This window comes from Zalophus californianus, chromosome 6 (genome assembly GCF_009762305.2).
Source record: "Zalophus californianus isolate mZalCal1 chromosome 6, mZalCal1.pri.v2, whole genome shotgun sequence".
Taxonomy (NCBI): Eukaryota; Metazoa; Chordata; class Mammalia; order Carnivora; family Otariidae; genus Zalophus; species Zalophus californianus.
The window spans coordinates 84850991-84866260 of record NC_045600.1 but is presented as its reverse complement, the minus strand read 5'-3'; the positions used below and the strand labels follow the sequence as shown (position 1 = coordinate 84866260).

The following is a 15270-nucleotide window of genomic DNA, read 5'->3' as shown; positions in this document are numbered from 1 at the left end:
TTTTCCCCATTGAGAATGATATTCGCTGTGGGTTTTTCATAGATGGCTTTTATGATATTGAGGTATGTACCCTCTATCCCTATACTCTGAAGAGTTTTGATCAGGAAAGGTTGCTGTACTTTGTCAAATGCTTTTTCTGCATCTATTGAGAGGATCATATGGTTCTTGTTCTTTCTTTTATTAATGTATTGTATCACATTGATTGATTTGCTGATGTTGAACCAACCTTGCAGCCGAGGAATAAATCCCACTTGGTCGTGGTGAATAATCCTTTTAATGGACTGTTGTATCCTATTGGCTAGTATTTTGGTGAGAATTTTTGCATCCATGTTGATGAGGTCTTTGTCTGGTTTTGGTATCAAGGTAGTGCTGGCCTCAAAATGAGTTTGGAAGTTTTCCTTCCATTTCTATTCTTTGAAACAGCTTCAGAAGAATAGGTATTAATTCTTCTTTAAATGTTTGGTAGAATTCCCCTGGGAAGCCATCTGGCCCTGGGCTCTTGTTTGTTGGGAGATTTTTGATTACTACTTCAATTTCCTTAGTGGTTATGGGTCTGTTCAGGTTTTTCTATTTCTTCCTGGTTCAGTTTTGGTAGTTAATATGACTCTAGGAATGCAGCCATTTCTTCCAGATTATCTAATTTGCTGCCATATAGTTGCTCATAATATTTTCTTATAGTTGTTTGTATTTCTTTGGTGTTGGTTGTCATCTCTCCTCTTTCATTCATGATTTTATTTATCTGGGTCATTTCTCTTTTCTTTTTGATAAGTCTGGCCAGGGGTTTATCAATCTTATTAATTCTTTCAAAGAACCAGCTCCTAGTTTCGTTGATCTGTTCTGCTTTTCTTTTGGTTTGTATTTCATTGATTTCTGCTCTGATCTTTATTATTTCTCTTCTCCTCTTGAGTTTAGGCTTTATTTGCTGTTCTTTCTCCAGCTCCTTTAGGTCTAGGGTTAGGTTGTATATTTGAGACCTTTCTTATTTCTTGAGAAAGGCTTGTATTGCTGTATACTTTCCTCTTAGGACCACGTTTGCTGCATCCCAAAGATTTTGAACAGTTGTGTTTTCATTTTCATTTGTTTCCCTGAATTTTTTTAATTCTTCTTTAATTTCCTGGTTGACCCATTCATTCTTTAGTAGGATGCTCTTTAGCCTCCATGTATTTGAGTTCTTTCTGACTTTCCTCTTGTGATTGATTCCTAGTTCAAAGCATTATGGTACATAAATATGCAGGGAATGATCCCAGTCTTTTGGTACTGGTTGAGACCTGATTTGTGACTTAGGATGTGATCTATTCTAGAGAATGTTCCATGGGCACTAGAGACGAATGTGTATTCCGTTGCTTTGGGATGGAATGTTCTGAATATATTGTGAAGTCCATCTGGTCCAGTGTGTCATTTAAAGCCTTTATTTCCTTGTTGATCTTTTGCTTAGATGATCTGTCCATTTGAGTGAGGGAGGTCTTGAAGTCCCCTACTATTGTTGTATTATTGTCAATGTGTTTCTTTGATTTTGTTATTAATTGGCTGCTCCCATGTTAGGGGCATAGATATTTAGAATTGTTAGATCTCGGGATGCCTGGGTGGCTCAATCAGTTAAGCATCTGCCTTCAGCTTGTGTCATGATCCCTGGGTCCTGGGATTGAGTCCCGCATCGGGCTCCTTGCTCAGCAAGGAACCTGCTTCTCCCTCTGCCTGCCACTCCCTCTGCTTGTGCTCTGTCTCTCTCTCTCTGTCTCAAATAAAGATAAAAAACCTTTAAAAAGTAAAATAAATAAATAAATAAATAATGAAATTGTTAGATCTTCTAGTTGGATAGACCCTTTAAGTATGATGTAGTGTCCTTCCTCATCTCTTATTATAGTCTTTGGTTTAAAATCTAATTTGTCTGATATAAGGATTGCCACCCCAGCTTTCTTTTGATGTTCATTAGCATGGTAAATGTTTTTCCACCTCCTCACCTCAATCTGGAGGTTTCTTTGGGTCTAAAATGAGTCTCTTGCAGGCAGCATATCGTTGGGTCTTGTTTTTTTATCCAATCCAATACTCTGTGTCTTTTGATTGGGGCATTTAGCCATTTACATTCAGGGTAACTATTGAACGATATGAATTTAGTGCCTTTGTATTGCATGTAAGGAGACTGTTACTGTATATTGTCTATATTCCTTTCTGGTCTATGTTACTTTTAGGCTCTCTCTTTGCTTAGAGGACCCCTTTCAATATTTCTTGTAGGGCTGGTTTGGTGTTCGCAAATTCTTTTAGTTTTTGTTTGTCCTGGAAGCTTTTTATCTCTCCTTCTATTTTCAATGACAGCCTAGCTGGATATAGTATTCTTGACTGCATATTTTTCTCGTTTAGTGCTCTGAAGATATCATGCCAGTCCTTTCTGGCCTGCCAGGTCTCTGCGGATAGGTCTGCTGCCAATCTAATGTTTCTACCATTGTAGGTTACAGACCTCTTGTCCCAAGCTGCTTTCAGGATTTTCTCTTTGAGACTTGTGAGTTTTACTATTAGATATCAGGGTATTGACCTATTTTGAGGGTGGTTCTCGGAGCCTCCTGGATTTTGATGCCTGTTTTCTTCCTCAAATTAGGGAAGGTCTCTGCTGTAATTTGCTCCAATATACCTTCTGCCTCTCTCTCTCTTTCTTCTTCTTCTGGGATCCCAATTATTCTAATATTGTTTCGCTTTATGTTATCAGTTATCTCTTGAATTCTCCCCTCGTGATCCAGTAGTTGTTTATCTCTCTTTTTCTCAGCTTCTTTATTCTCCATCATTTGGTCTGCTATATCACTAATTCTCTCTTCTGCCTCATTTATCCTAGCAGTTAGTGCCCCTATTTTTGATTGTACCTCATTAACAGCCTTTTTGATTTTAACTTGGTTAGATTTTAGTTCTTTTATTTCTCCAGAAAGGGATTCTCTAGTATCTTTCATGCTTTTTTCAAGCCCAGCTAGTATCTTTATAATCGTCATTCTGAACTCTAGTTCTGACATCTTACTAATGTCCATATTGATTAGGTCCCTGGCAGTTGGTACTGCCTCTTGTTCTTTTTTTTGAGGTGAGTTTTTCCATCTTGTCACTTTGCCCAGAATAGATGAATGAGAGAACAAAATGCTAAAAGGTTAACAACAACCCCAGAAAAATATACACTAAACAAATCAGAAGAAACCCGAAACCGGGGGGTAAAGAAAGGGAAAAAAAAGAAAAGAAAAGAATATGATCAGGCTGGTGAATAGAACAGAGCCACACACTAGATTTGGGGTATATTTTGGTCTGTTAGAAGAAATTGTCTCCCAAAATTTTAAAGAAAGAAAAACTTATATATATATAAAAATAAGGGTAAGTACGATGAAGGGATGAAATATGATTGTAAAGATGAAAATTAAAAAAGATTTTAAAACAGGAATTGTTGCGGTGCCTGGGTGGCTCAGTCGTTAAGCGTCTGCCTTCGGCTCAGGTCATGAGATTGAGCCCCGCATCAGGCTCCCTCCTCTGCGGGAAGCCTGCTTCTCCTTCTCCCACTCCTCCTGCTTGTGTTCCCTCTCTCCCTGTGTTTCTCTCTGTCAAATAAATATATAAAATCTTTAAAAAAAAATTAACTTTGAAAGACTAAAGAATCATGGAGAAAAAAGCCGTGAATTCTATGTGCTTTATTCCCCTAGTGCTGGCGTTCTGCCATTCTCATTGATTGATAGGTAAACTTGGTCTTGGCTGGCTGTTCTTGCTGATCTTCTTGGGGAGGGGCCTGTTGCAGTGATTCTCAAATGTCTTTACCCGAGGCAGAATTGCACCGCCCTTGCCCAGGGCCAGGCTGAGTAAGCTTTTGTTGCCTGAAAGCTTTCCTTACAGCTTTGGAGGATGAGAATGAAAATGATGGCCTCCCATTCTCCGCTCCGGAGGAGCCAAGAGCTTGGGCCTCACTCCTCAGTGTGCCCCCAGAGAAAAGCAGTCAATCATTTCTTTCTCCCTGGTCTCTGGCCGCACTCCGTGCGCTCACCCACCCGGTGACCGAGCGTTTCTATCTCTGGCACACGACCCCGTTTGGAGTGTCCAAACCCAGCAGAACCGTGCCACTCCTCCCCGGGTGAGGAAGGGGAGTCTCCCCAGATCTGCTGCTTGATGCGTCCCTGCTCAAAGAGCTGTGGCCCAACTGTGCCACGGATCACAGTTTATGGCAACCTGCAGCTAAGAGCCCACTCCTCGGCTCCATCTTTACAGCCGGCTTCCCTGCTCTGATACCTGGGAACTCTGCCACACTCAGCGCCCGCCCCCCCCATCTTCCTGTGACCCCAGGGGTCCTGAGACCACACTGCCCCAGCAACGGTTCCACCCCCCCACCCCCCCAACCCCACCCCAACCCTGCTTAGCCACCAGAGTGACGTCCCTCATCCTAGCAAACTTCTAAAAGTTCTGATTTTGTGCTCTGCTGCTCTATCACTTGCCAGTAGCCAGCTGATGGAGGCTCCCTCCCCCAGCGGTCTGTCTTCCCGTATATTGCCTTGGATTCGCCTCTATGCACATCCTACCTTCCAGAATGCGGTCGCTTTTCTGTTCATAGAATTGCTGCTATTCTTTTCTTCAATCCCCTGTTGAGTTTGTAGGTGTTCTGAATGGTTTGATAACAATCTCGCTAAATTCTTGGGACCAGACGAAATTTAGGTCTCCTACACCTCTGCCATCTTGCGCTTCCCCCTCCAAGCAGACTTTTTCTAAATAAATATTATGCTTTCTTCCTCTACTTTTTTCTTGTTTACATTATAAGCAGTAAATGACAGTGTGAGCTATCTTAAAATCATTGATTATTTGGTGTTGGGGACCAGGCCATTGGTACATCTAGGCTTCCCCCAAACACCTATGGATGGGTAGCAACTGTTTTGTGAGTTTTTTTTTTTTTAAGATTTTTTATTTATTCATTAGAGAGAGAGACAAACGGAGCACAAGCAGGCGAGGCAGGGGGAGAGGGAGAAGCGGGCTCCCAGCTCAGTGGGAGAACCCTGGGATCATGACCTGAGCCAAAGGCAGACACTTAACCATCTGAGCCATCTAACCGCCCCTGTTCTGTGAGTTTCTTGCAGAGGTTTTCTCTCCCTGCAGTGACTTCATTTCCTCAAAATGAATTCTCTAGAGAGATCATTGATGAGGTTAGGAGCATGGAGTTTGTGGATACGGGTTAGCCAGTATTCTTCACCCCTCATTGCCCAGGACTCTGCCCAGTGGTTGTCACTCCTGTCTTTTGGAATCTTTGGGCAAACTTTGAAAAGAATGCCAGTAACTGCTCCCTATACCCTGAGATTCTGATTTGATTGGACTGGCCTGTGAATCAGTATTATTTTAAGAGCTCCCCAAGTTATTGTAATGTTGAATCTTCTGAGCCACAGACAGGATTGAAACCACTACCTAGAACAAGTTTCAGCAAAGGGATAACCTGTTTGGTAATGACTTTTGTTCTCCATTTATGGTACACTATATTCTAAGATATTCTGTTGAATAATTAGGAAAAATATGGTGGTTATAAAAACACACACACACACATAAACACACTGCAATATCTTATACATTTAGTTATAAGATTAGTTCATGCTGATCTTTGTTGTCACCCATGTTGATGTCCACTTTCTCTCGTAGGTCGGTGCTGTGTTAGCATTCCCATCCTTGTATTGGGATGACACTGTTGATCTGCAGCCTTCGTCAATTAGTTCTTCCTATAACCACCTTTATCTCTTCCATTTGATCACTATGGCACACATGCTTCAGATCCTTCTTACCATAGACACAGGTAAAGTTCCCATCACTTGTTAACTGTAAATAATATTTACCCATGGTTTATTGGCAAAATTAATTATGCTTGTGATTAATCATATATATATATGCATATATATTTCTAAGTTGTATGTTATATCTCTTGTTGAATAATCATTTGTTTTCTTTATAGATGCTATTTAAATAAAAAGTTAGAAGAGCTGTGAAAGGGATAATTAGCTAAACCACTTGATTCTCTAACTTGTGGCTGCTCTCCAAATATACAGGGAAACCATTTGGACCTGCTGTACCCTTTTTCAGATTTCCTAATTTCAGGGTTGGGGATTAGTGTCTCCAATATTTGCCCCTACCTAAATACTTTCAGTCTTTTGATAAGCCTGTTTATGAACCATTCTTGATTCCTCCAGCTAGAACGATAATTCTTTGTTTTATAGCATTTGTTGCATAATATCTTGTTTTATAGTTCTATGTTGTTCTGCTTCTTTCCCTGGTTCTCCTTTCTCTCCACTCCTTCCCCCCTTCAAGTTTCTTGAATAGGGAACATTCACATTTTAAAATCTTTTCTCATAAAGTTAAAGTATCTGGCAACTTTTGTTATACCAAATAAGTATTCATTAAATGTTTTTTGAACAAATGTTCACTTAGAGATACCTGAATAATATAACATCATGGAATTATGATGTAGTTATTCTCTTAGACTCTGCTCTTAGTTGAAAGCAAAGTCTGCTTCCTAGGTATCAGTGATCAAGAAGGGCTCCTGAAAATTCAGGTAATTTAGAAAACAGATAATTAAAGTGACTTTAGAACAATGCCTAGCAAAACTAAATATTCATTTATTCTTTGACCTACCAACCCCACTTCTAAGAATCTATCCCAAAGCTATACTGGCAAAAATATGAAAGGATATATGCACATGATTATTTATTGTGGTATTATTTGGAATAACAAAAACCCTGGAGATTGGTTGAATATCCTTTGGTATATGCATATAATGGAATGTTCTGCAGCTATACAAAGAAATGAGCAAGATCTACTGAAGAAGTAATCTCTAGGAGATACTTATTAAGTGAAAAAAGTGGGGTACAGAACAGTAGTTGTAGTATAATACCTTTGTGTAAGGTATTTTATGTATATGTATGCATATATATGCTTACGTATATTCATATTTGCTTACATTTTTTATAAATGAAACAATAGAAGTATAAGCCAAAAACTGAAGAGTTGCCTCTAGGTAAGGTAGAGAGTCAGAGATTTGAGCAAGGACTCTGAATGTCTTTTTAACATAGGTTTGGTGGCTCAGTTGTTAAGCGTCTGCCTTTGGCTCAGGTCATGATCCCAGGGTCCTGGGATTGAGCCCCACATCGGGCTCCCTGCTGCATGGGAAGCCTGCTTCTCCTCTCCCACTCCCCCTGCTTGTGTTCCCTCTCTTGCTGTCTCTCTCTGTCAAATAAATAAATAAAATCTTTAAAAAAAAAAAGATTTTATGTATTTATTTGAGAGAGAGAGCACACGAGCATGGGAAGGGGCAGAGGGAGAGGGACAAGCAGGCTCCCCACTGAGCGGGGATCCCTACATAGGGCTCAATCCCAGGACCCCAGGATCATGACCTGAGCCAAAGGCAGACGCTTAACCGACCGAGCCACCCAGGCGTCCCTAAAACACGGTATTTCAACTGTACTTCCCTAATAGGATCTATTCTGACAATAAAAGAACTAACAAAAAAAAATCATTAAACTGAATTCATATTAGTGGTACAAATGGTAATAGGTACTAGTATTATTTTGAAATTAATTTAGGTAATTTTTAGGATAAACCAAGTAAGTGCTTGTGTTAATGTCACTGGGACCCAAGATTTTCGGTGTAGGAAGGAGGAGACATAAGAATAAATTCAGAACTGTGCATTCTGAAGTGTGCTTCAAGTAAAAGATGTTCTTATTGAAAAAAAATTAACTGAGGGTACTCATTTAAAATAAAGCATATCAAGGACACCTGGCTGGCTCAATTGTAAGAGCATGCAACTCTTGGTCATGAGTTCCAGCCCCACGTTGGGTGTAGAGATTACTTAAATAAAACTTAAAAAATAAAATAAAATAAAGGGGTACCTGGTGGCTCAGTTGGTTAAGCATCTGCCTTCAGCTCAGGTCATGATCCCAGGGTCCTGGGATTGAGCCCTGCATCAGGCTCCCTGTTCAGCAGGGAGTCTGCTTCTTCCTCTGACCCTCCCCCTGTTAGTGCTCTCTCTCTCTCAAATAAATAAAATCTTTTAAAAAATAATTAAAGAAAGCATATCAGAGGGGAGGTGAGTGGGGGAATGGGTGAAACAGGTGAAGGGGATTAGAAGTACACTTAAAAGGAGCAGTGAGTAATGATGTATAGAATGGCTGACTCACTGTATTGTACACCTGGAACTAATATAGCACTATGTTAACTATATTGGAATTAAAATGAAAAACCTTTTGGTGAGCTCTGTGAATTGTGCAAGACTGTTGAATCACAGATCTGTACATCTGAAACAAATAATGCAATATATGTTAAGGAAAAAAAAGAAGAAGATAGCAGGAGGGGAAGAATGAAGGGGAGTAAATCTGAGGGAGAGACGAACCATGAGAGACGATGGACTCTGTAAAACAAACTGAGGGTTCTAGAGGGGAGGGGGGTGGGGGGATGGGTTAGCCTGGTGATGGGTATTAAAGGGCATGTTCTGCGTGGAGCACTGGGTGTTATGCACAAACTGACTCATGGAACACTACATCAAAAACTAATGATGTAATGTATGGTGATTAATATAACAATAAAAAAAATTTAAAGAGAAAAAAAAACCTTTAAAAAAAGAATAAATTCAGAAAAGTTAAGTAAAAACCCAATAAGTTCCCAGCCAAAATTCTAGCAAGTTATTATGTCGATATCAACAAACTGATTCTAAAGTTTATATGAAAAGGAGAAAGATCCAGAATAGCCAACTCAGTACTGAAGCAGAAGAACAAAGTCAGAGGACTGACATTACCTGACTTCAAGACTTACTATAAAGCTTCTGGAATCAAGGCAGTGAAAAAACAGACCAATAGATTAGTGGACCAGAATAGAGAGCCAAAAAATCTATACATGGCAATACAGTTAACTGATCTTTGATGAAGGAGCAAAGACAAATGGAGCCAAGATAGTCTGATTTTCAACACACGTTGCTGTAACAGCTGGACACGAACACATAAGACAGAGACACAGATCTTACAACCTTTGTAAAAGTTAACTAAAAATGGGGCGCCTGGGTGGCACAGTCAGTTAAGCGTCTGCCTTCAGCTCAGGTCATGATCCCAGGGTCCTGGGATTGAGTCCCGCATCAGGCTTCTTGCTTAGCAGGGAACCTGCTTCTCCCTCTGCCTGCCACTTCCCCTGCTTGTGTGCTCGCTCTCTATCTCTCTCTGATAAATAAATCTTTAAAAAAAAGTTAACTAAAAATGGTTCATTAAAAAGAAAAATGGTTGATAGGCCTAAATGTAAAACATAAAACTATATAAAACTATTTGAAGTTAGTGTAGGAGAAAACCTAGACGACCTTGAGGTGTGCAGTGACTTTTTAGATACAAAGCCAAAGATACAGTCCATTAAAGAAGTAATTGAAAAACTGGACTTCATTACAATTAAAAACTTCTGCTCTGCAAAAGACAATGTTCAGAGTAAAAAGACAAGCCGCAACCTAAGAGAAAATATTTGCAAAAGACACATCTGATTAACTGTTCTATAAAATATACAGTTAATAATTCAACAATAAGAAAATAACCTGATTAAAATTAAGTAAAAGACACCTCACCAGAGAAGATCTGCAGATGGCAAGTAAGCATATGAAAAGATCTTCAATATCATAAGTCATTAGGGAATTGCAAATTAAAACGAGATATCACTATGCACCTATTAGAATAGTTAAAATCCAAAACACTGACAACACTGAGTACTGACGAGGATGTAGAGTAAAATGAATTCTCACTTTCATTGCTGAAAGGAAGGAATTCCATGCCATTTTGAGATACAGTTTGGCACTTTCTTACAAACCTAAACATACTCCTACTGTATGATGCAGCCAGCAGTCATGCTCCGTGTTATCTACCCAAATGAACTAAAAACCTATGTCCATACAGAAACCTACACACAGATGTTTATAGCAGCTTTATTCATAATTTCCAAAATTTGGAAGCAACCACATGTTCTTCAGTGGGTGAATGAATAAACTGTGGTACATCCAGACAATGGAATATTCTTCAGCACAAAAAGAAACAAGCATTCAAACAATGAAGAGGCATGGAGGAAGCTTAAATATGTATTACTTCATGAAAGAAGCATATCTGAAAAGGTTGCATACTATATGATTCCAACTACAATTGACCCTTGAATAACACAGGTCTGAACTGAGAGGGTCTACTTATATATTTTTTTTCAATAAATGCAGTATAGTACTATACATGTATTTTGTGATTTTCTTAATAAATTTTCTTTTCTCTAGCTTATTTTATTGTAAGAATACAGTATATAACATACAAAATAGGGCGCCTAGGTGGCTCAGTTGGTTAAGCATCTGCCTTCGGCTCAGGTCATGATCCCAGGGTCCTGGGATCAAGCCCTGCATCAGGCTCCCTGCTCGGTGGGGAGGCTGCCTCTCCCTCTCCCTCTGCTTGCCGCTTGTCTGCTTGTGCTCTCTCTCTCTCTGGCAAATAAATAAAATCTTTAAAAAAATAAATTAAAAAATAAGATATAAAATATATGACATGTAGCATTTATATATAAAATAGATATATAAAATATGTTTTAATTGACTAGATATGTTATCAGTAAGGCTTCCAGTCAACAGTAGGCTGTTGGTAAGGTTTTTAGAGCGTCAAAAGATATAGGTAGATTTTTGACTGTGCCAGGGGTCGGCACCCTTAGCCCCCAGTCTTGTTCAAGGGTCAGCTGTATATGACATTCTGGAAAAGGCGAAGCTTTGAAGATAGTAAAAATATCCATGATTGCCAGAAGTTAGGGGAGAGAGATGGGTGAATAGGCAGAGCACAGAGGATTTTTAGGGCAGTGAAACTACTCTGTATGATACTATAATAGTGGATACATGTTACTATGTATTTGTGAAAACCAATAGAATGTACAGCACCAGGAATGAACCCTAATGGTAATTGTGGACTTTGGATGATAATGATGTATCAGTATAGGGTTCATTGATTGTAATAAATGTACCACTCTGGTGCTAGATGTCTGTCGATAGTCACAGATGATGATGGATTTGTGGGAACAGCAAGTATATGGGAACTCTGTGATTTCCACTGAGCTCTGTAATGAACCTAAAACTGCTTTAAAAAATAAAGTTTATTAAAAAAAATAAAGTGTATTAATTTAAAAAAATCTTGTTACATGGGTGTTTGCATTTATCAAAACTCATCAAATGATACTTTTAATATTTGTGTATTTCATTGTATATAAAATTTACCTCAATCATGTACAAATATTGAACTCTTATATTTAAATTTGAAATGTCAATATGATAATATATTTTCCTCTTTTTAAAAAAGGGGCGCCTGGGTGGCTCAGTCAGTTAAGCATCTGCCTTTGGCTCAGGTCATGATCCCAGATCCTGGGAACCAGCCCCACTTCGGGCTCTCTTCTCAGCGGGGAGCCTGCTTCTCCCTTTTCCTCTGCTGCTCCCCTGCTTGTGCTCTGTGTCTGTCTCTCTCTCTGTCAAATAAATAAATAAAATGTTTTTAAAAAAATAAAATACCCATTTATATCCTTTAAAAAAAATAAAAAAAATAAATTTAAAATTTATGTATTTCCTAAAGAGACCCTAATTGGAAAGGAGAAAAACTAGCAATATCCAACCAAAGGAAGAGATGGGGTAATTTTAATTGTTGTCTTTCAGATGAATTAATGTGTATTTTTAAAAAACATTTTTGAAGCAAGAGAGCACTGTTCAAATGGGCTGTAACCATCTGTCACATTGAACTACAAGGTTGGCATTTTTATCCCCATTTTAATATAATAAAACTGAAGTTCACAAAACTTAAGTGGCTTACCCAGGGTTTTAACTACTCTGTTGGGTGAGTTAGCAAAAATGAAGGGTTTAAGATGGTTTCCTTAAGGATAGATTAATGGAGGAAAATTACCTTACAAGGTTTTTTAAATTTTTATTTATTTATTTTTTTAAAGATTTTATTTATCTGACAAAGAGAGACACAGCAAGAGAGGGAACACAAGCAGGAGTAGTAGGAGAGGGAGAAGCAGACTTCCCGCTGAGCAGGGAGTCCGATGCGGGGCTTGATCCCAGGACCCTGGGACCATGACTTGAGCCGAAGGCAGACACTTAACAACTGAGCCACCCAGGCACCCACCCCACAAGGTTCTTTTTAATGTGTTTCATTGCTTGAGCATAAAGGCAGGACAGCAACCTACTTCCCTTTCTAGAGGCTGAATTTCTACCTGTTAGCTAAGACTCCTACGAACCCAGAGCAGATGACCACTAATTTGTTTACCTGGTCATATTAAAATGAGATAAATATTTATTTTTTTCCTTTAATTTTTTATTGTTATGTTAATCACCATACATTACATCATTCTTTTTAAATTTTTTATTATGTTAATCACCATATATTACATCATTAGTTTTTGATGTAGTGTTCCATGATTCATTGTTTCTGCATAACACCCAGTGCTCTACACAGAACGTGCCCTCTTTAATACCAATCACCAGGCTAACCCATCACCCCACCCCCCTCCCCTCTAGAACCCTCAGTTTGTCTTTCAGAGTCCATTGTTTCTCATGGTTTGTCTCCCCCCCCGATTTACTCCCCTTCATTCTTCCCTTCCTGCTATCTTCTTCTTTTTTTTTCCTTAACATATATTGCATTGTTTCAGAGTTACAGATCTGTGATTCAAACCTTGCCCAATTCACAGCGCTCACCATAGCACATACCCTCCACAATGTCTATCACCCAGCCACCCCATCCCTCCCACACCCCCCCCCTCCAGCGACCCTCAGTTTGTTTCCTGAGATTAAGAATTCCTCATATCAGTGAGGTCATATGATACATGTCTTTCTCTGATTGACTTATTTCACTGAGCATAACACCCTCCAGTTCCATCCATGTCGTTGCCAATGGCAAGATCTCATTCCTTTTGATGGCTGCATAATATTCCATTGTGTATATATACCACATCTTCTTTATCCATTCATCTGTCGATGGACATCTTGGCTCTTTCCACAGTTTGGCTATTGTGGACATCGCTGCTATAAACATCGGAGTGCATGTACGCCTTCAGATCCCTACATTTGTATCTTTGGGGTAAATACCCAGTAGTGCAATTGCTGGATTGTACGGTAGCTCTATTTTCAACTGTTTGAGGAACCTCCATACTGTTTTCCAGAGTGGTTGCACCAGCTTGCATTCCCACCAACAGTGTAGGAGGGTTCCCCTTTCTCCGCATCCCCGCCAACATCTGTCATTTCCTGACTTGTTAATTTTAGCCGTTCTAACGGGTGTGAGGTGGTATCTCATTGAGGTTTTGATTTGGATTTCCCTGATGCCGAGCGATGTTGAGCACTTTTTCATGTGTCTGTTGGCCGTTTGGATGTCTTTGGAAAAATGTCTGTTCATGTCTTCTTGCCCATTTGTTGATTGGATTATTTGTTCTTTGGGTGTTCAGTTTGATAAGTTCTTTATAGATTTTGGATACTAGCCCTTTATCTGATATGTCATTTGCAAATATTTTCTCCCATTCTGTCGGCTGTCTTTTGGTTTTGTGGACTATTTCTTTTGCTGTGCAAAAGCTTTTTATCTTGATGAAATCCCAATAGTTCATTTTTGCCCTTGCTTCCCTTGTCTTTGGCGATATTTCTAGGAAGAAGTTGCTGCGGCTGAGGTCGAAGAGGTTGCTACGTGTGTTCTCCTCAAGGATTTTGATGGACTCCTGTCTCACATTTAGGTCTTTCAACCATTTGGAGTCTATTTTTGTGTGTGGTGTAAGGAAATGATCCAGTTTCATTCTTCTGCATGTGGCTGTCCAATTTTCCCAACACCATTTGTTGAAGAGACTGTCTTTTTGCCATTGGACATTCTTTCCTGCTTTGTGGAAGATTAGTTGACCATAGAGTTGAGGGTCCATTTCTGGGCTCTCTATTCTGTTCCATTGATCTATGTGTCTGTTTTTGTGCCAGTACCATACTGTCTTGATGATGACAGCTTTGTAATAGAGCTGGAAGTCCGGAATTGGGATGCCGCCAGCTTTGCTTTCCTTTTTCAACATTCCTCTGGCTATTCGGGGTCTTTTCTGGTTCCATACAAATCTTAGGATTATTTGTTCCATTTCTTTGAAAAATGTGGATGGTATTTTGATGGGGATTGCATTGAATGTGTAGATTGCTCTAGGTAGCATTGACATCTTCACAATGTTTGTTCTTCCAATCCATGAGCATGGAACGTTTTTCCATTTCTTTGTGTTTTCCTCAATTTCTTTCATGAGTATTTTATAGTTTTCTGAGTACAGATCCTTTGCCTCTTTGGTTAGATTTATTCCTAGGTATCTTGTGGTTTTGAGTGCAATTGTAAATGGGATCAACTCCTTAATTTCTCTCTCTTCTGTCTTGTTGTTAGTGTATAAGAATGCCACTGATTTCTGTGCATTGATTTTATATCCTGCCACTTTACTGAATTCCTGTATGAGTTCTAGCAGTTTTGGGGTGGAGTCTTTTGGGTTTTCCACATAAAGCATCATATCATCTGCAAAGACTGAGAGTTTGACTTCCTCTTTGCCGATTTGGATGCTTTTGATTTCTTTTTGTTGTCTGATTGCTGTGGCTAGGACTTCTAATACTACGTTGAATAGCAGTGGTGATAGTGGACATCCCTGCCACATTCCTGACCTTAGGGGGAAAGCTCTCAGCTTTTCCCCATTGAGAATGATATTCGCTGTAGGTTTTTCATAGATGGCTTTTATGATATTGAAGTATGTACCCTCTATCCCGATAGTCTGAAGAGTTTTGATCAAGAAAGGATGCTGTCCTTTGTCAAATGCTTTTTCTGCATCTATGAGAGGATCCTATGATTCTTGTTCTTTCTTTTGTTAATGTGTTGTATCACGTTGATTGATTTGCGGATGTTGAACCAACCTTGCCACCCAGGGATAAATCCCACTTGGTCATGGTGAATAATCCTTCTAATGTACTGTTGGATCCTATTGGCTGGTATTTTGGTGAGAATTTTTGCATCCATGTTCATCAAGGATTTTGGTCTGTAATTCTCCTTTTTGATGGGGTCTTTGTCTGGTTTTGGGATCAAGGTAATGGTGGCCTCATAAAATGAGTTTGGAAGTTTTCCTTCCATTTCTATTTTTTGGAACAGTTTCAGGAGAGTAAGTATTAATTCTTCTTTCAATGTTTGGTAGAATTCCCCTGGGAAGCCATCTGGCCCTGGGCTTTTGTTTGTTGGGAGATTTTTGATGACTGCTTCAATTTCCTTAGTGGTTATAGGTCTG

At 39.3% G+C, this 15270-nt stretch overlaps 1 protein-coding gene across 3 annotated transcripts in view; it reads left to right on the top strand.

Annotated features, from left to right (window-relative positions):
• The window catches only part of UBR1 (ubiquitin protein ligase E3 component n-recognin 1), a 152574-nt gene that overhangs the window by 114201 nt on the left and 23103 nt on the right, over positions 1-15270 (top strand). For all 3 annotated transcript variants that reach the window (XM_027570929.2, XM_027570930.2, XM_027570931.2), the window contains one exon: positions 5629-5779. In XM_027570929.2, coding sequence (XP_027426730.1) covers positions 5629-5779 — 151 coding nt within the window. The remainder of the gene's footprint in view (positions 1-5628; positions 5780-15270) is intronic.